A 16,325-nucleotide genomic window follows, 5' to 3' on the forward strand; every position below is an offset into this window, starting at 1 on the left:
ACAACAGGTGTAACTATATGAGTCATGACAGACAATGTCAAGTTATGACATGTTATGACCATGTCACAATGTGTTATGATGCTGGGTGTTAAGTAAAGTGTTACACAGAGAGTGTGTGTGTGTGTGTAAAGCAGGTCCCATCTGTGCAGTGTAAATTACATGCTAATATATTTGTTTGCTTGGGCAGCGTGACGGACGCATCGGAGCATGAAAGCTTGGTGGTTGGTTGATTGGTGCAGTGTTTCAGCAGGAGTTCCTCAGCCAGCAGGACACGGCAGGAGGGACGCCCAGGGGCTTTGACCTTGTACCATGTCACTATCCTGGGGTGAGAGGGTGCCAAAATACTGGCCCTACTCAGACTGTGGGCCACTGATAACACTACTTAAAAATCCCCCAATATTTAATGCTTCTTATGTGTCCAGTCCCAAGTGAGACTTTCTGAAAAATACATTTTAAGGAAGAAGAGACATTGCTAGGTGGAAAGGTTGAGGCAGAAATGAACTTATGTGACTCCACCTCCAACCTCCAATGCATCTGATCTAACTTAACTAGCATACGTAAGGACTTGTCAGCCGTGCAAAGGTTAATGTATGATGTGTCAGCTGTTCATGTATAATGTATATCTTTTTGGGGAAAAAATGCACATTTAGATGTTACATTCGATTAGCAGCAGCAGCCAACCGTAACCGGTGTGATTTGTATGTGAGCTCAGCATACCCCTCACAGTGGAGATGTACTCTGGGTAATCACAATCCAACCTACAGAAGCACACCCACAGTAAGCTCTCCCTATAATATATTCTTCTCATGTTATGAGGCTTTGGCACCTAATTTGTACTGGGAGGTGGAGAGTTGATAGTATAGAAGGTCTGATAGGAACACTGAGGAAATCAACATGCTGCTAATGGGATGTATGCTATCATGGTTTTAGCCTCCCACAGGCCCTGAATCCCAGGTGACAGCTTTGTGACACACCAAATGCCTATAACAAATGTCCTGTGAGGAGAGCAGAGTTTGAACTATCAAACTGTGATCACTTGTGGTCCACAGCAGAGAATAAACTAGGATGGCAGGACCTCCTGACAGGGCTGTGACATGCACCTCTCCATTCCCCACCACACTGGGAGGCACCGCTCTGATTTGTGACCTCACTCCTCAGTGTCATGCGGAAGTGAGGGAATAAATAAAGACTGGACACCTGTCACCTAGAGAAGTATAAACAATTTGTTCTAAATTAGATGCCCATAAAACACTCACCCACTTTCTCAACTAAGGCCCTATTTTCTCTCTTTCTCTCTCATTTAACTGTTATGAAAAGGAATCGGCTGTTCCCTATCAGTCAGTGAAAGTAGTCCTCAGCATGTTACAACCGCTGTCCTGACCGCTACTCGATCCGCCTGTAACATCCAGAGCGTTGTGCCTCATTGCCCCATCTCCCCAAAGCATGATGTCTCCTGCTACTGGCTGAGTCTGCCAGGTCTGTTAAAATTAGATTAGAATTTATGAAGATTGCCTCACCTGGCTCACTGGTGTAATATATGCTGTTGTAATTCACGTTCGGCCGTTCATTTCCTAAGCAGCCAAGGGCCCCAATATTTCACCATGACAATGTAATCACAGGTCCACATTAAAAATAACTTATTGTTTAGAATCGGGGCCGAAAAAAAACTGTTTAAAACTATAGCCGTCTTGTCATTCACGTGGATGTTTACCTAAGAACCGAGGTCAAAGTGATTTTAAACACACAGCTTACAACCTTATTGATCACAGGGGGGCTTTTCACAGACACACACACACACAGACAGACATGCAGAACAGAGGATTCACAAGCCCTTTGTGTACTGATTAGCAGGAAATCTCAGTAATGACTTGTGATCCAGGGAATAAGTAAATGTAAACTAAAGTAAATGTTTTGATACCTTAAAGCAGGTCTAATCTGTCTTGGCGGTATTGCTGTCTGGTCTTCGATGCTTGATATCTTTGCATGCATTGAGCAACACGTAATTTCTTCTGTCACTACTCACTTCTGTTTGTCTACCTGATTTAGTAGTTGACCTTTGGGCATTTTGTCACTCATACCATTGTATAACATTACAGATTTCAATAGCCTGTGAATTAGGACAACAGTTTGGTATTAAAACATTAAATCGCCCTCTACATTTACCACTCTCCCTCTGTCGCCCTCATTTCCTTCCTGACAATGTGTTTCTGCTGCGGAATAAACATGGGCAGGGAACGAAGGAAATGAGTGAGCAACAGGGGGGGCTCAGGGTAGGATAGAATCAGAGAGTATATAAAAGTTAACTTATTCAGTGGTTCTGAGATGATGACATACGGTCTGAAATCGTTGGGCTGTCTATTGTCAGAAGGATTTAGCCTTGGCCAATGAGAAAGGAGTAGGAGTGTGGAAATCACAGGACGCTATAGAAGGCAGTGAAGATACATCAAGGTATGGTTTAAAAATGTCTTCTATACTTTGTTGCTGCTGATGGGTTTTCTTTGGTGCATTAATGTAACCGTTTCTCAGTACTGTTTCTGTTTACGGGGGCCATTTCAGAGCCATTATCGAGCTTGTCAATTCCCCTTTCCCTCCCTGTTTTAATGAACATGTTTTCTAAGCAGATCAATACTTTATTTTTCATGTCTCACTCTTTTCGCAAATATTCCTTCGCAAATCAATACAGTCCTTGATGCGCTGCATCACCACCTCCCCCACATGCATTTCCTCCCCCACATGCATTTCCTGCCCCACATGCATTTCCTGCCCCACCTTCCAATCACACAAGGTCGTCACTGCATGGTAAGACGTGTAGTGGTGCTCAGCTTTAATTCCATTCATCTTATTGGCATTGCTGCAACCTTTTTCTGCCTGATCAAGACTTTCACTAAATATTGGTATTTATTTAATATAAGCTTAGTGAATACGTTGTTGACCCAGGGCAAATGTAAGATGTACAATCAGGAATGTATCACAGATTGTATGTAAAAACAGAGCAGTACAGCACAAAAGGTTTGCTGAAAAGGAGCAAGTATGATGTCATCGCTAGCCTCAGCCCTCTTCTAGCCGATGAAATCGATTTAAACATTAAACAGACTTATTTCCACATGGGAGCAGAGCGGTGGTTCTCATGAAACACATATCCATTCTCAGATAGTTGCAGGTCTGTGTTAGATTGGGGACTTTGTTTTACTGGAGATGTTGGGTTGGTAGGGGCTTGTGTGATTACTTCTTACACTGATTTATAACTAACTTTGAATTATCTGAGGGGGACTAGAGCCTGTGCCAACATCTACATCCTCTGATATTAGGACAGGAAGGGGAGAGGGATCCCTCTCTGGTTACCGCCCCTGCCCCTATTGTCTGAGACTGAGACGGGGATTCACTCTGCCTCCTGGAGTTTCAGCAAGCCTCAGTGGACCAGGCCAGACGGATGCGTCTGAAATATATACCTGGTATGGGATCTGAGGATTTCTAATGGAAATATGAAGCCATGTTCTACTGGACATGGAAGTCGAACTAACGTTCCCTGGTGACCTATAAATTAGACTGTTGTGAGGGCCACACAAATCACTGCCTCAGCCTATCTCTCCTCTACTGTAGAAAGACACTGGCAGCTCCTGAGTTATAATGACTTTGTAGCTGTCTATACACGGTACAATTTTTGATAAATATCCACACAAAATCCCAGTTGAACATGAATTTTATATTCCTGACTTTCATTTTAGGTGTTATCCCTAATTGGATTCAGTTCGCAGTTCAACAAGTGGCCAGCTTTATCATATCTGTGATTTATAGTAATCATCATGTCATTTCCATTGAAGGGTTAGCTTATTTCTGCTGAGAACCTCGAAGGCCATTAAATCTTGGTAATGAGATTTTCATTATAAAAAGAGCAGGAGACGATTCATGGCCCCTCAGAGGCTGAGCAGCAACATTACTCCCACTTCCTTCACATAATCAATGAAGATAACCAAAGTCAAAGGATCATGACTCTTCTGTAAATATTGTTGTTTCTAAACTCACATGGGAAAGAACTAACAGTGAATCAGATTGTGTGTGTGTGTGTGTGTGTGTGGTTGTATTTCTGAGGGAGACATTCCTTACCTCTCGATTGGCTGTTTGCAATCACAAACACTAAGTAAACAATATGCTCTGTCTGAAACCATCCCAGAGGAATCTTTCAGCATAGCCTGTCTGCATGGCATCTGTAACAATGCTCTCCCTCTCTCATCTCTTTTTCGTGCAAGAATAGCATGGCGGCTTATGTAAGGCCTAACCCCTGTATTTCGAGGCAAATTGAGCCGTAGAAACTCATTGGTGTAATTTGGATAATGAATTCCGACAATATCCCCACTGCTTTGGTAAGCCCGGTATGATCGATGCTCATGTTAATTCTACTGCCTTGTTCTTTAAATCAATATTAAGCCTTAATTTCTGATTCATTTGTCAACCTGTGAGTTGAATTTAGTGAGGGTAGCCAGGAATGGCTTACATGACTTCCATGACAAATGAATTTGATAATGGAAATGAATAAAGGAATTATTCCACGGTATGAACACCCCCCCCCCCCCCCCCCCCCCCCAGTCTCATGTGGAGTCTTGAAGTCTGAAGGGTGGTGTGCAACATCCAACATATGTTATGTCCCTAAAATATGAAAAAGACAAGGGTTGTTACAGCAAACACACCAGAACCAAAAAAAAACATTGAACCCACTGACAGTAATATTGTTTGAAGTAACATGTTCATTACCATCATGATTATCATAAATTAGGAGGTTTGGGAGCCTGTAGAGCAGTGGTATTCAAACTTTTACAACGGGGACCCCATTTTAATTTTGGCAGAATTTCTCGCGACCCCAACTCACCCCAAATATAATGAACAACTTAATTGTTGCATTTGTTCAAAATGTTATTTTCAAATTATCTTTCTCAAAAACATTTGTTGTCCCATACAATAATCTGTACTCTTAAATAATTAATTGTTAAAAAAAATTGTAAATGAAATAAAATGGTGAAACACTGCAGTTCCTCGGGTTTGACTACCACTGCTGTAGCGGTAGGGGACTAGGGTGAGAAGGGTTATTTTGGAGCAGGACTGTTTTTGTCTCTCATAATAATTTTTTATGTCAGTCATTAAACTGTCCCTTGGGGGAGTGTTGCAGCAGCAGTCATCTCTGTTTGGGCCTTAGATTATCATCAGTGCTGCTTTTCCATTAACCTTCCTCTGTTGCCTTATCCCTTATCCCTCAGGATGCAGTCACTGAGGCAGTTTCTGCTAATCCAAACAGTTATCTAAAAATGTACACTCCCCTACGTATTCATTCGGATAGTGAGGCTTAAATATGTCAACATTTGGCTCTATACTCCAGCATTTTGGATTTGAGATCAAATGCTTCATTTGAGGCGACAGTACAACGTCAACTTTCAGTTTGAAGTTTTCAACTTATAGTGTATTAAAGTAGTCATTAGTATTTGGTCCCATATACCTAGCAAGCAATGACTACATCAAGCTTGTGGCTCTATGTATTTTCAGTTTGTTATGGTTGTGTTTCGGATTATGTTTTGCCCAATAGAAACTTTATTTAATAGTTCAGTGACATTTTGAAGTCACTTTTATTGTAAATAAGATGTTTCTGAACACTTCTACATGAATGTGGAATCGTGGATAATGATGAGTGAAAGTTAGAGGAATAAAGATCATACACAATCCCCCCCAAATGCAAACCTTGTTATGGGGTCATGATATTTGCACATCATTTGCACATCATTTGTGCAATCTGAAACACACTCTCAACAAGGTAGCCTAGTGGTTAGAGAGTTGAACTAGTAACCGAAAGGTTGTGAGATCAAATCCCTGAGCTGACAAGGGCTGTTCCCTGAGCTGTTCTGCCCCTGAGCAAGGCAGTTAACCCACTAGGCTGTCATTGAAAATAAGAATTTGTTCTTAACTGACTTGCCTAGTTAAATAAAGGTAACAAACATTTGATCTCAAATCCAAAATGCTGGCATATAGAGCTGATTTAGTTGTAGCTTCACTGTCCAAATAAATACATAGTGTATGTCAAAACTATACATACCACTTTTAATGCGTTCTAATATAATATAGACTTTAGAAGACTCTCTACTTCTTCATTTCTCTTTTTAATTTCAAAGCTATAATGCGTGTGAGGGCGTAACACTCACTACCGAGTTCCAAACTGCCTCTGGAAGCAATGTCAGCATAAGAACTGTTCGTCAGGAGCTTTATGAAATGGGTTTCCATGGCTGAGCAGCCGCACACAAGCCTAAGATCACCATGCGCAATGCCAAGCGTCAGCTGAAGCGGTGTAAAACTTGTCGCCTTTGGACTCTGGAGCAGTGGAAACGCATTCTCCGGAGTGATGAATCACGCTTCACCATCTGGCAGTCCAACGGACGAATCTGGGTTTAGAGAACGATACCTGCCCCAATGCATTGTGCCAACTGTAAAGTTTGGTGGAGGAGGAATAATGGCCTGGGGCTGTTTTTCATGTTTCGGAATAGGCCCCTTAGTTCCAGCGAAGGAAAGTCTTAACGCTACAGTATACAATGACAATCTCAACGATTCTGTGCTTCCAACTTTGTGACAACAGTTTGGGAAAGGCCCTTTCCTGTTTCAGCATAACAATGCCCCTGTGTACAAAGCGAGGTCCATACAAAAATGGTTTGTCGTGATGGGTGTGGAAGAACTTGACTGGCCTGCACAGAGCCCTGACGTCAACGCCATTGAACAGCTTAGGGATGAATTGGAACGCCAACTGTGAGCCAGGCCTAATCATCCAACATCAGTGCCCAACCTCACTAATGCTCTTTTGTCTGAATGGAAGCAAGTCCCCGCAGTAATGCACCAATATCTAGTGGAAAGCCTTCCCAGAAGAGTGGAGGCTGTTACAGCAGCAAAGGACGGGGACCAACTCTATAGTAATGCCCATGATATACCCCACAAGACATGCCACCAGAGGTCTCTTCACAATCCCCAAGTCCAGAACAGACATTGAGAGGTGCACAGTACTACATATAGCTATGACTACATGTAACTTTATTCCACATCAGGTAACTGATACAAGCAGTATAATCAGATTTTTTTTTAAACAACTAAAAATACACCTCGTGGGAGAATGGGGACTTTGAATAGACACACACACAGCTACAGACACACAGATGCGTACATTGTAATATTGTTATATGGTGGTATTATACATTTTGTATTGTAGATATGTAGTGGTGTAATAATGTTATGTGATGTACTGTTTAATCTTGTTTTTTTTTGTGTAATGTAAGTGCCTTAATGTGTTTGGACCCTAGGAAGATTAGTTGCTGCCTCGGAAGCAGCAAATGGGGATCCTAATGAATACAAATACCAATGATTTTGGAATGAGATGTTCAAGGAGCAGGTGTCCACATACTTTTAGTCATGTAGTGTACATTAAGGTAGTCATGGTTGACTGCTGAGCAGCGTTTTGAAATCACTGAAGTTTGGTAGTCGGTCTCCGCCTCCTCTTGACTTCACATATCCTTTTTCCCGTTCCCAGAAACATTCCACTCTGCACCCAAGGTGTGGCTGTTGGTCATCCACATGTTTTCTTTCTGACTGGTGAGAGAAACCCATAAACTTCTGATTTTGTCTACAATGTAAATTGATATATTAAAGTCCTTCTCTGAAAGCGGGTTGGTTTAAATTATCATTTTTATGACTGGTCTAAATAAAGCCCACAGTAAATGCAATCAAATGGTAGCATGTTACAGTATTTTTACCTTTTAATTTAACTACGCAAGTCAGTTAAGAACAACTTATTTTCAGTGACGGCCTAGGAACAGTGGGTTAACTGCCTGTTCAGGGGCAGAACGACCGATGTGTACCATGGGGATTTGAATTTACAACCTTTCGGTTACTAGTCCAGTGCTCTAACCACTAGGCTACCCTGCCACCCCAGTATGTGGTAAATTCATGTAGAAAAGTGTTTGGTCAAACGTTGAAGACCGAATAAATACTACAAGACTTTGCAATGTTGGGTTGTTGGGCAGATTTTGGGTAGTGTGCCAAAATAGGAAGTTTCATTTCTAAGAGAGCCTTAAGTTTAGTTTCTATCTCTCTCCCACTCACACACCTCACCCTTACTCTCCCTCTTACGCGCACACAAATACATACACACATACACACATATATTTATATATATACTCTCATTTTAACTCATCTCTCACTTACTCTACAGCACTCCTGTGAGGATGGCAGCCAGTTTCTCTCTCCTGGAAGAGGACCTGTCGTGTATAGTGTGCTATCAGACATTCAGGGAGCCAGTGATCCTGCTCTGCAGCCACAGCTTCTGCAAGGCCTGTCTGGAGGAGAGCTGGAGTAAACAGGAGACGCAGGACTGCCCAGTCTGCAGAAGGTCCTCCAGAGACCAGTCGCCTCCCAACCTGGCTCCGAGACATGTCTGTGAGACTCTACTGAGGGAGAGGGAGATTAAGGACACTCCTGGGCCCACAGAGGAGGCGACAGAGGGGCCCTCACAGGGTGAAAACACCATCCACAGGGGGTTACAGGGTGTGTGTGGTTTACACTCCCAGAGGCTCCAACTCTTCTGCCTTGAGGATGAATGTCTGGTGTGTGTGGAGTGTGTGTCGGAGCATGCAGGCCACAGCTTCTGCTCTCTCGTGAAGGCAGCAGACCAGAGGAGGGAGGGGCTCAGACCCACACTGGAGGACTTGGAGGAAAAAATGTCTGCCTTCTGCAAAGCCAAGCTAAGCTGTGACAAAATGGCTGCTCACATTAGGGCGCAGGCCCAGCTAGCAGAGAAGCAGATAATGAATGAGTTTGAGAAGCTACACTGCTTCCTGAGAGAAGAGGAGGTGGAGAGGCTAGCTGCGCTGAAGGAGGAAGAGGAGGAGAAGAATAAAAGGATAAAGGAGAGAGTGAAGGAGATAAGTGAGATGATGTCATCTCTGTCAGACACAATCAGGGCTGTGGAGGAGAAGCTGGCAGTGGATGATTTGTTGTTTCTGCAGCGCTACAAGACTATGATGGAGAGAGTACGGAGTGCGCCTAAGGACCCACAGCTGGGCTCAGGAGCACTGATCAACTTGGCCAAACACCTGGGCAATCTCAAGTTCCAGGTCTGGGAGAAGATGCAGGGGGCAGTGAAATACATGCCTGTAGTTCTAGAACCAAACACTGCACATCCCTATCTCTATCCATCTGAAGATCTGACCAGCCTACGATCTGAAGATAAAGGACAGAGTCTCCCAGACAACCCAGAGAGGTTTGATTCATACCGTGACATCCTGGGTTCAGAGGGGTTCACTTCAGGGACACACTTCTGGGATGTGGAAGTCGGAGAAAATGATGACTGGAGGGTAGGGGTGGCCAGTGAGTCTGTTAGTAGGAAACATGAGTTAGATGAAGAAGAAAGTGGAATATGGGCTGTTGGGGTAGCTAATGGGGAACCTTATAAAATGAAGAAGAAGACCCAGAGGATCAGAGTTTTGCTGAAGTGGGACAAACAGGAGGTGTCCTTCATTGATCTTAGTTCATACACACAAACCCTCAGAACATTTAATCACAAATTTACAGAGAAGATGTATCCATACTTTTATTTGTTAAATGGTCAACCACTACAGATCCTTCCAGGGAAAGTCTCTGTAAACGTGGAAAACCATGTGGAAAACCATGATATGGAATTGTTTTAAGGTGGCTATACCATGGATCATTTAGTTACTTGATTTAGAATTGTAGGATTATTTGATAAAATATTGAGTTTGGTCTTTACTGCTATAGCCCATAGAAATGCATTGAATAACACATTAATAAATGGCAAAACAGACAGTCAAAAAATAAATCATAAGGATAAGGTTTTGAAGTGTCTGTCCTATACAGTATCTAAGATATACTGTTTAAGAAAACTCAGGAAATATGTATATTTTTTTACACATTTAAACCCTTTTTTTGTTGGCACAAAACTACTTCCACACTTTCATAATTCTTTACAACCGGTATTGGGTTACTTTCAGACGAGTCCTGTGACACTTGTAGGGGTTGTAGAACAAAACAGAGAATGCCTTCGTGTCCGTGAGGGTCTCCCCTTTCCATATCAGTTTTTTGACAAAACCGTTCGGATGCTACAGATGTTTGGTAACCTAACAGTGCAGTTCAAAGGCCAAATCTTGACCAAGACAGCAGGGAAGATTACAGGAATGACACTTACCTTCTTTTCTCCTATTCTCATCAATGTTACTTTCCTTTGGTTGTGTGGCTTTTGATGCTAAACAGAATCTATCCCATTGTTATTTAAAAAAATATGTTTTGAGAATTTCTGTGATTGAACTAAAGTAGATTCATGCCTATTGTTCATTTAGAATCGCCAGCTTGCCAAACTCCTTATCAATGTGCAAGACAAGACTTGTATAAAAAGGTAAATATTGAAAAAAGGCTAGTAAATTGATTTATTTATTCTTCAACATAAGAGACAATGGGCAAATATTTACTGTTTTGGGTTGTTAACTTCCAGAAGATGGAATTCCAACCCTTCTAAATGACCATGCCTGGTGTTGAGGATGACCAGACACGGAGAATCTGCTTCGTCACGCAGCTCTGCCTCACCTTGTCTCAATCTCTCCATCCTGTCTCCTCTCCTTTCTCCATGGCCCAGTCGGCTTGATCGCATCAATAGAAATCCTATTCAAACCCATACTGGAGAAGAGCTGAAAATCAATGGTTTGCATATCACCTGATTTAGATCTGTGTGTGTGTGTGCCGGCTTGTTGTGTGTGTGTGGGGTGTGAGGTCGGGCCCTGCGGGCGGCAGCCCCTTTACATGGGACAAAGTAATGAGATTACCCCGGCCTCCAGGACCCCACACAGCAGACACAGTGATCAGATTAGGGAAAAGGACACTGAAACTTTTAGAAAGCTGTGACTTCATCCCTGTCTGTCTGTCTGTCTGAGGGGAATGAAGCTCTCTCTCAGTAGGCCTGCTGTTTTTACTTGAGCCTTTCGACCAGTTCTCTTTTTTCTCTCTGGTGATCGTGCATCAGTGTTCCTGTGTGCCTGCCGCTATGCAAGTATGACCGCTTTGGGAATCGTGGCGAAGCAGCTGTTGGATCTGTAGAGGCTCTTGGCTGTCTGCGGAAGCCTGCGCTAGCTGAAGGTGTTGGCCATGGGGGGGTTTATCATGTCACTTTGATGGATTAGTGATCTCATTGCTAGGTCCAACGATTAGGTCACCGGCCCAGGAGACAGCAAACCACCTACCAGGAGACAGCAAACCACCTACTGTGAAATGCTGATGCTAGACTTGTCCACCGGTTCTAAGTCACCAAGAAGTGCCCCTTGCATCAATGCCAAGCAGAGCTCCAGATAGTCAGAGGGCCTCCGTGAATAATAGGCCAGAGTCCCCTTAGAGAGGAAGGAAGCAGATATCATGGAATCAGTGCAACACACCCACACACAGAAACACTTACTGTAAACCCCCAATCCAACTCTCTCACCACCAAGAAGTGCCCTCCCTCACCATAATGAGATTCCTCTCTTCCCATGAGCCCACCTTCATTTGCTCAGTGGTGCATTCGCTGGCTGTTAAACTGAAGGATGGACTGTACAGGTTGTCTGGCTTTTATCTTTTTCCATGATTCATCTTCATCTCTCCTTTGAAAGGGAGAGGTACACCAGTGTTTTTAGTAATTATTCCATCTGAGACAAGCAGATCTAACCAGCACAGAACAGGTGTTAAAATAGACGTATCATCTTATGAGGGTCTTCCCATACTTTCCTGGAGACATGGAAACATTACTGTACCAAGAGAGATGATTGTATTAAGGTTTCTGGGATATTACAGTAGATGCTATGGCATCAGGTGGCCATGCTCTCGTCATTCAGCCAAACGATGCCATGGTGACATCCATCTATCCCAGACCACTTTACAGCTGGATTCACATGACATAAATGTGATTAAGTTGGGAAAACAGTTTGTTTTATTACCGCTCCAGAAATCACAGTATTGTTCTCCATAATAACCCCATTTTAATAAAGGGCCCATTTCATAAGTTGTAGCTTGTCTATTTCAACTTAAAGCTCTCTATGTTAGAGAGGGACATTTGTGTTTCTGCGGGATTCAGCATGTTCCTAATGACAGACCCGGTCAGATATCTGGAAATATTCACTTGCTATATTATATTGTGCAATGCCATCAAAATCAGACTGGACTGTATACCTGGCAGCAGCTTTAAGAACATTATTCCCTTCCTTCTCCCTGTCTCTTGCAGGGTCACTTAGAGGTCATTTTCCTACAATTAGTTGCACCAACAGCGTGTACTTTCATGGAATGTTGATTTCTCTGTAATACTGTATGTAACCACACACTACAACCAGGTAACTCATTTCAAATGGTGAGTCTAATAATGTAACTGTCTGTCACAATGTAACTCTTGGTACATTTTATCCAACCTGTATTCTGGAGAAAGTACAATATATAGTATGTAAGGACAATTCACATTGATATTCTTATCTTAGTATATGTAGTTTCTGCTCAAATAAAGCAGTTGGCATTTCCACATCGACGCCTCAATAAACAATAGCTATAGCAGACAAACAATGCTGGATAGGAAACAATGGGAGGGTACACGTTAGGTGTAAACTAAAAGAAGAGGACCTCCAGCTGTGGTAAAAGCCTGGGCCATGTGAAGCAGAGGCAGCAGCATCATAAAGATAAGATGGGCGTTCTCTCTGCTTTCCATTCTCTGGGCTCCTGCAGAGCCTTTTGTCTGCATACATACACAACTGTGGATGGATGCGTTTTATAGCCTGTGTCATGGAGAAATACACTCCTATTCTCACTGATTGCTGTCGCCTGCCGGGCATGCGTAAAACATTGTCATTGTTTTATTGGCGTAACGAATGGATCTGATAAGACTGCTTCTGCCAAGGACCTGCACATGCCATGTGTACAATAGCATGCTTTAGTAGTTCTGAAGTACAGCAGCTCAGGTGTAGAAATGTACAGTGTTGGTTGTTAACGCGACAAAGTCTCTTTTTGTGTGTTAGAAAACAATACCGTGTTGATATATGCATAGCAGTTGATGATCATTTCATAGGAATGTTTCAGTAAATGAAATTAACTGTAAATAAAGTTCATACATCTTTGTCTCCAGATCACTAGCCAAATTATTGAACTATGTTCCTAATATTGAGTTTCATCCCCTTTTGCCCTCGGAACAGCCTGAATTTGTCGGGGCATGGACTCTACAAGGTGTCGAAAGCGTTCCACAGGGATGCTGGCCCATGTTGACTCCAATGCTTCCCGCAGTTGTGTCAAGTTGGCTGGATGTCCTTTGGGTGGTGGACCATTCTTGATACACACAGAACTATTGAGCGTGAAAAACCCAGCACTGTTGCAGTTCTTGACACTCTCAAACCGCTGCGCCTGGCGCCTACCGTTCAAAGGCACAATATTTTGTCTTGCCCATTCACCCTCTGAATGGCACACATACATAATCAATGTCGCTTAAAAATCCTTCTTTAACCTGTCTCCTCCCCTTCATCTACACTGAAGCTATGACGGGGCGGCAGGATAGCCTAGTGGTTAGAGTGTTGGGCTAGTAACCGAAACGTTGCAACTTCAAATCCCCAAGCTGACAAGGTACAAATCTGTCATTCTGCCCCTGAATAGGCAGTTAACCCGCTGTCATTGAAAATAAGAATTTGTTCTTAACTGACTAGTTAAATAAAGGTAAAGAATAATAAGAATTGAAGTGGATTTAACAGGTGACATAAATCAGGGATCATGGCTTTCACCTGGTCAGTCTATGTCATGGAACGAGCAGTTGTTTTGTACACTCAGTGTATATTACAGTCTGAGAAATAGATTTGTTGTGGAGAGCTCTCTAACTCTGACTATGTTCAAAATAAGTCTTGTCTGCCCTCTTCAGGTCTAGTCAATGAATGAGAACAGCTACAGTATATCTGTATGCAGATCCTCAAGGAGACTACTGTTCTGAACTCAAACCTTCTAGAGAGTCTAGGGAATATCTTATTTGCATTTAGATTCCTTTTGATTTGGCCCATTTCTCCTGACCAGCACTCAACTACTACTATCAACTACTGCAGGAGTCGATTCGTCCAACTACGGCCCAGAAAGACAATTCCATAGATGGCCCCATAGAGAAGTCAAATTAGAAAATTCCGAATAAGACACAACACTTTTGTCATCACATTTGTGCACAAAACACCCATTGAATTATTCAAATAATTGTTGCTGAGGCTGCTTTCTTTTCCATCACTCACAGCTAAAGTTTTTAAATGTTATATTCAAATAAAATATAATTGTATTTATCACATGGTTCGGTCCTTTTCCAACAATGCAGAGTTAAGATAATGGCAAAAAATATAAAATAAGAATAATCATGCCCAGCTGGCATGGGGAAGTGCTGGTTGGTTTGTTTAGCTGTCCAGATAGGGCTGCACAATTAATCCAATTCACATCGAAATTGCAATATTGACATGTGCCAATATCCATATCACAAGAGATCCATATCACATGCAATATTTTGAAACACCACTCAGACGGGCGTAATGTTCATATTTATAGTTTACAACATTTGTTGTCTCTCTCCGCCCCCTGTCACTCAAGCAGCACAGTTCCTCCTCCTTGCTGTTAGATTCGTGTATGGTTTGCATGCTGTTCTGTTAGGTCAAAAGCAGTCTGCAGATTGTTCCAAACAAGAACGATACTGCTTTCCACTTTGCTTCTTAATATGAATCCAATGTAAATCATATTTATTTGATTCCAACAGTTCACCCAAGTGTTTTGATCTATACTGAACAAAAATATAAAATCAACATGCAACAATTTCAATGAGTTAAAGTTCCTTATGACTGGGGAAACAGATGTGCATCTGTTGGTCACAGATACTTTAAAAGAAATGGGCCTCACAAAGGGTCCTCAGGATCTCGTCATGGCTTTCAAATTGCCATAGATAAAATGCAATTGTATTTGTTGTCCGTAGCTTATGCCTGCCCATATCATAACCCCACCCTCACCATGGGACACTCTGTTCACAGTGTTGACATCAGCAAACCACTTGCCAACAGGAGGCCATACATGTCTGCGGTTGTGAGGCCGGTTGGACGTACTGTCAAATTCTCTAAATCAACGTTTGAGGTGGCTTATGGTACAGAAATTAACATTCAATTATCTGGCAACAGCTCAGGTGGGCATTCATGCATTTAGCATTGCCAATTGCACGCACCCTCAACTTGAGACATCTGTGGCATTGTGTTGTGTGACAAAACTGCACATTTTAGAGTGGTTTTATATTGTCCCCAGCACAAGGTGCACCTGTGTAATTATTATGATGTTTAATCAGATTCTCTATATGCCACACCTGTCAGGTGGATAGATTATCTTGGCAAAGGAGAAATGCTCACTAAAACATTTGTTCACAAAATTTGAGCGAAATAAGCTTTTTGTGTGTATAGAACATTTCTGGGATCTTTTATTTCAGCTCATGAAACATGGGACAAACACTTTACATGTTGCGTTTATATTTTTGTTCAGTGTATATCGCAAGTGAAATTGCAATCGCAATATTTGCCAATATCGCGCACCCCTATGTCCACGTGCTTGGCACGCTCTGGCAGAGTTCCCAGAGCATGTTCAAGCTATACTGCTGTCTGTCCAGTGGGTACTGAGTGCTAGTGCACAGTGCGCAGGCATAGTAATCCCAGTAAAACCGGATATAGAAAGGTGGCAGCAACCACGAAACGGTGTATGCGAACGTGAGTAGATTACGTTGAAAACGTCTTGGATGTTGTCTCTAGTTCACATATACCTCAGTGGGTTTTACCAGTAATACACATCCATCCTAATACTCAGCGACCTCAGGTGACCTCAGAGAATGGATGCAATTATCGCAGACCTAATGTCCTACTGAACAGCCCTGTACTGTGGGCCTGCGTTCAGCCAGCTGGAGAGCAGCACTCAACACACACACCTTCATGATTGCATTTATAGGGTGACATCATCATACATCAGCGTACAATAAGAGACTGTAAATGGCTGTCAAGTCAGAAAGAGATTGTTTCTAACAGATGAAACGGACACAAACGCTGCTCCCCTCAAATGTTCCTTTCACAAGCATACAGTCAGAGACTCCCATCACACCAAACACAAATGAATCCCTTTTCCCCTTTGACTGCCTTCTGAATCAGATTGACTCTGGGGTTCAGTGAGAATATGAGAGGGTTAATATCAGAGCTACATCAATCTGATTCATGATTACACATAGCCAGGGCCCCAATATTGAGTACTTATTATTC

General features: G+C 42.5%; 1 protein-coding gene across 1 annotated transcript; it reads left to right on the forward strand.

Annotated features, from left to right (window-relative positions):
• The first annotated feature begins 2,245 nt into the window (after nt 1-2,245).
• On the forward strand, nt 2,246-13,154 carry LOC110505587 (tripartite motif-containing protein 35). Its single transcript, XM_021584903.2, has 2 exons — nt 2,246-2,448; nt 8,231-13,154. The coding sequence occupies exon 2, from the start codon at nt 8,244-8,246 to the stop codon at nt 9,702-9,704; it is 1,461 nt and encodes a 486-aa protein (XP_021440578.1). The 5' UTR covers nt 2,246-2,448; nt 8,231-8,243; the 3' UTR covers nt 9,705-13,154.
• Nucleotides 13,155-16,325: the final 3,171 nt, after the last annotated feature.

Source organism: Oncorhynchus mykiss, chromosome 25, assembly GCF_013265735.2.
Source record: "Oncorhynchus mykiss isolate Arlee chromosome 25, USDA_OmykA_1.1, whole genome shotgun sequence".
Lineage (NCBI taxonomy): Eukaryota > Metazoa > Chordata > Actinopteri > Salmoniformes > Salmonidae > Oncorhynchus > Oncorhynchus mykiss.